Source organism: Pan paniscus, chromosome 4, assembly GCF_029289425.2.
Source record: "Pan paniscus chromosome 4, NHGRI_mPanPan1-v2.0_pri, whole genome shotgun sequence".
In the NCBI taxonomy this organism is placed as follows: Eukaryota; Metazoa; Chordata; class Mammalia; order Primates; family Hominidae; genus Pan; species Pan paniscus.
Genome location: NC_073253.2, coordinates 88866096 through 88874613, shown reverse-complemented (window position 1 = coordinate 88874613; position 8518 = coordinate 88866096). Strand labels below are relative to the sequence as shown.

The window sequence follows — 8518 nt, the reverse complement described above, 5'->3', positions numbered from 1 at the left end:
GTGATGGTGGTTTGGGACTTGCTTAAGGGAGGTCTTTTGCCCCCATCTGGTAGCCCTGGCTTCAGCAGGAGCCCAGGACAGGTGAACGGGCAGGTGTGGTCCTCTGAGCTTTCTGATGTTTCCCACCCTTGGTGGGAGGCCCAGATTTTTTATTTATTTATTTATTTATTTATTTATTTATTTATTTATTTATTTATTTTTTTGTGATGGTCTCACTCTGTCACCCAGGCTGGAATGCCATGGCCTGATCACAGCTCACTGCAGCTTTGAGCTGCAATCCTCCTACCTTGGCCTCCTGAGTAGCTGGGACTACAGGCACATGCCACCATGCCTGGCTAATTAAAAAAATTTTTTTTGTATGCCGGGCATGGTGGCTCATGCCTGTAATCCCAGCACTTCGGGAGGCTGACGCGAGCGGATCACTTTAGGCCAGGAGTTGGAGACCAGCCTGGCCAACATGGTGAAACCCCGTCTCTACTAAAATATGAAAATTTGCAGGGCATGATGGTGCACGTCTGTAATCCCAGCTACTCCGGAGGCTGAGGCAGGGGAATTGCTTGAACCCAGGAGGCAGGGGCTGCGGTGAATTGAGATCATGCCGCTGCACTCTATCCTGGGTGACAGAGTGAGACTGTCTCAAAAAAAAACTCCTTTTTATAGAGTTGGGGGTCTTACTAGGTTGCCCAGGCTGGTCTTGAACTCCTGGACTCAGGTGATCCTCCTGCCTTAACCTCCCAAAGTGTAGGGATTCCAGGCATGAGCCACCTCGTCTGGTCAAGGAGAAGGCCTGATTTTGAAGGGCAGGTCCCAGGGTCAGCCAGTGAAGGGCAGAGCCTCTGATTGCTGCTTCTCTGCAGGCCCAGAGGCGACTTCTGGGGTGCATGCACGAGGGGTCTTCCTGCTGTAGGGCAGGCCAGATGGGGCTCAGGCTGTCAGGGCGCTCACACCTGGCGCTTTGGCTGTCATAGGTGCGGCTGACTGCACAGAAGTCACTGGGGCCTTTGACTTCTACACACTCCCTGTGGGGCTCCGCACTGTGCCCGTCACCGAGAGCCAGTGGGTGAGAGCCAGTTTCATTTGCGGTAGAGGCAGCAGAGGTTGTAGAAATGCTCCTTGAGGCAGATGCCACACCCCAATTTCATGGAGTGATTTGGGCTGAGCCGAGTCTGCAGCAGGCAGAAGGCTCTGAGATATTGTCCTAGCCTGGGCAAAGGACAATTCAGAGCTCGGGGGAATAGGGGTGTGCTCAGCACGACTGGGTGGACAGGCCCTTTGTTGTGAATCGTACAGGCTTCCAGGAGCGGGTGCCTGAGGCTTCCAGACAGGCTTTGGGAGGTGGCCAGAGGAGATGCCTGTTTCTGGGGCAGGAAATGGAGGGAGGGCCCAGGCTGGAGAGGTTCAGCCAGGCTGTCACAAGGCTTTGAAGCTTCCCATCTGAGAGCCTGGCTATTGGAGAGCGTGGGTTTGGAACTTGAGGCTAGGAGGTTCTATTCTGTCCTGTGCCAGCCACAGCCTTCGGATGGGCAGAGCAATGATGGGGGGAAGATGTAAAAGAAAAGAACTGAGGAAAGAAGAAGAAAACCAGCTTCAACAACGGTCTAGGCCGGATGCAGTGGGTCACGCCTGTAATCCCAGCAGCTTGGGAGGCTGAGGTGGGTGGATCACCCGAGGTCAGGAGTTCGAGACCAGCCTGGTCAACAGGTAGTGAATCCTGTCTCTACTAAAAATACAAAAATTAGCTGGGTGTGGTGGTGGACGTCTGTAATCCCAGCTACTAGGTAGGCTGAGGCAGGAGAATCGCCTCAGGTGAACCAGGAGGCAGAGATTGCAATGAGCTGAGATAATGCCACTGCATTCCAGCCTGGGCTACAGAATGAGACTCTGTATCTCAAAAAAACAAAACAAAACAAAAACACAACAGTCTGTTCTGTGGAGGCCTTGGGCAGATGCTGGGAGCTCTGAGCACGGACTGGTCCCTCTGTTGGGAGCCTCTTCCCTTCATCCCTCCTGGTTAACTTGACTCCGCATAAAGGCCATTTCTTCTAAGAGCCTGTCCCTGACTCTCCAATCGGGGATGTGTCTGTTGTCTCATAGAGTGCCCAATTCCTGCCACCACTTGTCATTTCCATTCGCAACATTTCTTTCATTGTTTGTTTTTCAGAGTCAGGGTCTCACTCTGTTGCCCAGGCTGGAGTGCAGTGGTGCAATCATAGCTCGTTGCCATCTCGACCTCCTGGGCTTAAGCGATCCTCCCCACTCAGCCTCCCAAATAGCTGGGACCACAGACGTGCGCTGCCTTGCCAGGCTAAATTTTAATATTTTTTTTCCCCACGAGTCAGAGTCTTGCTCTGTCTCCCAGGCTGGAGAGCAGTGTTGCGATCTTGGCTCACTGCATCCTCTACCTCCTGGGTACAAACAGTTCTCCTGCCTCACCCTCCCGAGTAGCTGGGATTACAGGCTCACGCCACCATGCCCAGCTAGTTTTCTTCTTTATTTTTTGTTGAGATGGGGTTTCACCATGTTGGCCAGGCTGGTCTCGAACTCTTGAGCTCGTGATCCACCTGCCTTGGCCTCCCAAAGTGCTCACAGGCTTGAGCCACCATGCCCGGCCCTAATTTTTAAATTTGTTGTAGAAACAAGGTCTTGCTATGTTGCCCAGGCTGGTCTCAAGCGCCTGGTCTCAAGTAAGCCTCCCAAATTGCTGGGGTTCTAGGCGTGAGCCACCTCGCCTGGCACTTGCACCGTTTTTCTGTGCATGCATCTCCACTCCCACTGCCCAGGACCTGTGGACTTAGATTTGAGTCATTACTGAGCACCTAGCACCCAGCCTCATGCCTACCTCCCACCTCGCACTACCTGTTTGCTTGATGCATTAATAAATATTCAACCTGAATCCACAGCCCATTCACTCCTGTGTTCAAGAGCTATTTCAGGAAGTGAACCTCATTTTTGGCAGTGTTCAGTCCAGTGAGCTCAGCTCTGTGTACCTGGCAGGGTGGCTACGCCTCTGGGGGAATTGGATTCAGGGGTGGGGGAGAAAGAGTGTTGTTAGAGAGCTCGGTCTAGGACTAGAGGAACGTGCCCTTATGTAAAATACATCTCAAGTTAGGGAAGAAAGCAGCGGCTCTGTGCTTTGTTTTTTTTTTTCTTTTCTTTTCTTTCTTTCTTTCTTTTTTTTTTTGTTTGTTTGTTTGTTTGTTTTGGGGCAGGGTCTTGCTCTGTGGCCCAGGCTGGAGTGCAGTAGCGTGATTTCGGCTCACTGCAACCTCCACCTCCCGGGTTCAAGCAATTCTTGTGCCTCAGCCTCCCGAGTAGCTGGAGTTACAGATGCGTGCCACTATGCCTGGCTAATTTTTGTATACTTAGTAGAAATGGGGTTTTGCCATGTTGGCCAGGCTGTTCTTGAACTCCTGACCTCAGTGATCTGCCTGCCTCAGCCTCCTGAAGTGCTGGGATTACAGATGTGAGCCATCATGCCTGGCCCCCAGTTGTGTTCTGGCAGGGGAAGATGGGACAGAGAGGATGGGAGGGTGTCTGAGCCTTTCCCGGACTGACGGAACCTGTGTCTTCTCTCTTTTGTGGACAGGATGGTGATTGCTCACACCAAAGCCTTGGACCCCTCCCAGCCTGTGACCTTTGTGACCAACTCCACCTACGCAGCAGACAAGGGGGTGAGCCTGGGGGTCCCCACCCCATTTCTCCCTGCCTTTGCCTGGGCTTGTCCTGAAGCCTGCTCATGGGAACAGCTGGAAAGAGCCATGTGCTGCCAGTCTGAGCTTTTTATTTTGTTTTACTTAGAAAGATAGAGACAGGGTCTTGCCATGTTGCCCAGGCTGGTCTCGAACTCCTGGGCTCAAGTGATCCTCCTGCCTCAGCCTTCCAAAGGGCTGGGGTTACAGGCGTGTGCCACCGCACTCAGCCGCAGCCAGTCTGTTTTCAAAGATGGTCTTTGGGTTAATGACAATTCTCTCTCTGCTTACTCTCCAGGCAGTGTGGCTTTCTGAATCCAAGGAGGCTGGGCATAGGGAGATGGGATTTGTTTGCCCAGTTTGGACTCAGCATTTTTTGTACTCTATTTAATAGACTCATAAAATGTCAAAGGTTTAAGTGAGCTTAGAGTTCATCTGGCCCAAACCTGGCTGATCAGAATCTCCAGGGGAAGTTTTATTGAAATGCCAGATCTCTGCATTCTGAGATCCTGATTTAGTAACTCCAGGGTTGGAACCTGAGTTTTTGTTTTGTTTTGTTTTTGTTTTTTTTGTGTGTGAAGGCAAGGTCTTACTCTGTTGCTCTGGCTGGAGTGCAGTGGTGTGATCACAGCTCACTGCAGCCTTGAATTCCTGGGCCTAAGCAACCCTCTTGCCTCAGCCTTCCAAGTAGCTGGGACTCCGGGTGTACACCACTGTGCCCGGCTAATTTTAAATGTTTTTGTAGAGATGGGATCTCACTATGTTGCCCAGGCCAGTCTCAAACTCTTGAGCTCAAGTGATCCTCCTGCCTTAGCCTCCTAAAGTGCTGGGATTACAGGCATGAGCCACCGTGCCTGGCTGATACTAGCATTCTTTTTTTTTTTTTTTTTTAAAAAGATAGAGTCTTGCTGTGTTGCCCAGGCTGGAGTGCAGTGGCACAGTCTCAGCTCACTGCAACCTCCGCCTCCCAGGTTCAAGCAATTCTCCTGCCTCAGCCTCCCAAGTAGCTGGGATAACAGGCACATGCCACCACGCCTGCGCTTGATCGTGGGAGGCAGAGGTTGCACTATTGTGCCACTCCATTCTAGCCTGGGCAACAGAGCGAGACTCTGTCTTCCAAACAAAGCGAAAAAAGATTATCTGTGAGAATGACTGCATTGGCCCCTTGGGTGGGAGGGCTTCTCCAGGGCAAGGTGAGGGGATGCCCAGTGCTGGGAGTGCTGCCTGGAGAGGAGTCAGTTCCAGTGGCGGGGGCCCTGGGTTTTGGCTGAGGACTGCATGTTGGCAGCTGCTCTGCCTCTCACAGCCCTTCTCAGCTGCACACGTCGTGAGTGTCAGTGTGCAATCACAGGCCTGCCTCCTTTGGGCCACTTTGTGACCATGTTTTTTGCTTGTGGGGCAGGGTAATTTCAGGATCTAAATTAGTGCAGTTGGATGTTCTCAGCCCCGAGAGGCAGCTCTTCCCGTTCTAGGCTTTTGTTTTGTTTTGTAGAAATGGAGTCCTACGATGTTGCCCAGGCTGGTCTCAAACTCCTGGGCTCAAGTGATCCTCCCACCTTGGCCTCCCAATGTGCTGGGATTACAGGCATGAGCCACTGTGCTGTGCTAATTTTCTTGATACTATTTTTTGTAGAGCTGGGGTCTTGCTGTGTTGCCCAGGCTGGTCTCGAACTCCTGGCCACAAGCCACCCTCCTGCCTCAGCCTCCCGGAGTGCTGGGATTACATCCCCTTCTTACCTTCTCTGTCAGAGGAGCCCCCACAGCATGTGAGTACTGAGTCATGCGGTCTTGTGGTTGCTGAACGGGCTCTGCTGCTCTGGTCCTAGGCTCTGTATGTGGATGTGATCCGTGTGAACAGCTACTACTCTTGGTATCGCAACTACGGGCACCTGGAGTTGATTCAGCTGCAGCTGGCCGCCCAGTTTGAGAATTGGTGTAAGACATCACAATCCCATTATTCAGAGCGAGTATGGAGTGGAAACGCTTGTAGGGTTTCACCAGGTAAGCGGTGTTGAACTTTCTGCTTGTGTATTCTCTCTGGGCAGAGATGCCACTTGCCTCCCCCACCCTGCCCTGCGCCCACTGCAGTGCTCCCCTTGCTTCAGCTTTGGGCTCACCTCCTGCTACCCTGTCCACGTTCCCTTCTCACCAGCAGCCAGGCCTCTGCCCCACTCGCTTGGTCCTCAAAGGTGGACTGCTTACTGGCCTTGTTTTCAGACAGCCTCCTATCACCCGTGCCCAAGTGGTCTTTCTAACAAATCCAAATTTTTATGTGGTTTTGAGACCGCCTCTCTCTCTGTCACCCAAGCTGGAGTGCAGTGGTGCGATCACTGCTCACTGCAGCCTTAACCTCCTGGGCCCAAGCGATCTTCCCACCTCAGCCTCCTGAGTAGCTGGGACCATAGGCACAGGCCAACATGCCTGGCTAATTTTTTTACTTTTGTAGAGATGGGGCCTTGTGGTGTTCCCCGGGCTGGTCTTGAATTCCTGGGATCAAGTAATCCTCCTGCCTCAGGCTCACAAAGCGCTGGGATTTACAGGTGTGAGCCACTGTGCCCGGCCACAAATCAAAATTTTTGAGTCCTATCATTGGCTCCCCCAGGCCCATAGGACAAAGTCCTAACCCCTAGTCAGGACACTCAGTGTCCTCTGCTCTTTCCTGGGTTTTCATCCTCTTCTCTTCTCACTCCTGGCCACTGATCTGTTTCCACTGCCCTCATTTGCTCTCCTGCTCTTGCTTGAGCTATTCTTTCTGCCTGGAATGCCCATGTTGGCACCATAATCACCAACTAAAAGATCCTTTTGTTTTTATTTTTTTAGAGATAGGGTCTTGCTATGTTGCTCAGGCTGGTCTCAAACTCCTGGACTCAATTGATCTTTTTGCCTTGGCCTCCCAAAGTTCTGGGATTAACAGGTGTGATCCACTGTGCTAGCCTTTTTTTATTTTTTATTTTTTTCCTGACAGGGTCTTGCTCTGTTGCCCAGGCTGGAGTGTGGTGGTGTCATCATAGCTCACTGCAGCCTCGAACTCCTGGGCTGAAGCGATTCCCCTGCCTCAGCCTCCTGAGTAGCTGGGACTACAGGCGTGCACCACCATGTGCAGCCTAGTTTTAAAATATTTTGTAGAGATGCAGTCTCGCTATCAGGCTGGTCTTCACCTCCTGTCTTGGACTCCCAAAGTACTGGGAATACAGGCATGAGTCACGACACGTGGCTGAAAAGATTCCTATTTGGCATCTGAGTCTCCTCATAGCTGTCCCCTCTGTGGGGAGGTTTACCCTGCCTGCCCCAGGTGGAGGGAACCTTCCCCGTGCTCTGCCCTGTTGCAGCCGGAACCTGGCTCTCCCAACGTTCTCGCCAAGCACCGTTGTTATTTCTTTGGCTCTCTCTTTGATCGGTCTGTGGGCTCAGGAGACAGGAGTCCTATTTATTGTTGTTTCCCAGGTCCTCTGCAATAGCTGACACAGCACATGCTAAATAATACCTATTGAAGGCATGGGTGAGATCTTAGAGCCATGTTTAATCACTCACTTTGTCTTTTTTTTTTTTTTTTTTTGAGATGGAGTCTCACTCTGTCACCCAGGCTGAAGTGCAATGGTGTGATCTCAGCTCACTGCAACCTCCACTTCCTAGGCTCAAGCGATTGTCCTGCCTCAACCTCCCAAGCAGCTGGGATTACAGGCACCTGCCACCATGCCCAGCTAATTTTTGTATTTTTGTAGAGGTGGGGTTTTGCCATGTTGGCCAGGCTGGTCTCGAGCTCCTGACGTCAAGTGATTTGCCTGCTTCCGCGTCCCAAAATCCTGGGATTACACGCCTGAGCCACCATGCCTGGCCTGTCCTCATTTGTTTATCCATCTCATTTTTTGTCCTTCTCACCAAAGATATGTTGCTTTGTCTTGTGGGGTTTTTTTCATGTGGATTCCTGAACCCCATCCAGCCCCTTGTCCCCTCCCCATCCAGCTCACACTCTTTTGCACAGCTCCTGGGACTCCCGTTGACACACAGGGAACAGCCACCCACAATGGACTGCACTGTTCTGTTTGCACCCTTAAATTTATCGTGCTTACAGAATGACACTTCTGCAAACTAGTCAAGTAGGGGGAAGTGGTTTGTGGCTATGCACCCTTGTTCATTCTCTTTGAAAAGGTAACCAGCTCTGAATTCTTTCTCCTTTGAGGAGGAGTTTCACTTGTCGCCCAGGCTGGAGTGTAGTGGTGCAATCTTGACTCACTGCTACCTCCGCCTCCCAGGTTCAAGCAATTCTCCTGCATCAGCCTCCCAAGTAGCTTGGATTACAGGCATGCACCACCATGCTCACCTAATTTTTTTTTTTTTTTTTTTTTTTAGTAGAGATGAGGTTTCACCATGTTGGTCAGGCTGGTCTTGAACTTTTGACCTCAAGCGATCCACCTGCCTTGGCCTCCCAAAGTGCTGGAATTACAGGCATGAGCCACCATGCCCAGCCCCAGTTCTGAATTCTTAAGAAACTCGAGAGGGTCTAGGTGAGCATTGATAGAACCTCTGCAGTGCTGGGTGTGCTGGCTCACACCTGGAATGCTAGCCCTTTGGGAGACCGAGGTCAGAGGATCTCTTGAGCCCAGGAGTTTGAGACCAGTCTGCACAACATGGACCCCATCTCTACAAAATATTTAAGATGAGTTGTGGCTGGGTGCAGTGGCTGACGCCTGTAATCCCTGCACTTTGGGAGGCTGAGGTGGGTGGATCACGAGGCCAAGAGTTCAAGTCCAGCCTGACCAACGTGGTGAAACCCCGTCTCTACTAAGAAAACACAGAAATTAGCTGGGTGTGGTGGCATGCACCTGTAA

The 8518-nt window shown here is 51.6% G+C and overlaps 1 protein-coding gene across 1 annotated transcript in view; it reads left to right on the top strand.

Annotated features, from left to right (window-relative positions):
* The window catches only part of LOC117980327 (uncharacterized), a 77444-nt gene extending 71756 nt beyond the window's left edge, over positions 1-5688 (top strand). The window contains exons 5-6 of the mRNA XM_055112493.2: positions 3587-3671; positions 5516-5688. Coding sequence (XP_054968468.1) covers positions 3587-3671; positions 5516-5616 — 186 coding nt within the window. The 3' untranslated portion in view covers positions 5617-5688. The remainder of the gene's footprint in view (positions 1-3586; positions 3672-5515) is intronic.
* The last annotated feature ends 2830 nt before the right edge of the window (positions 5689-8518 follow it).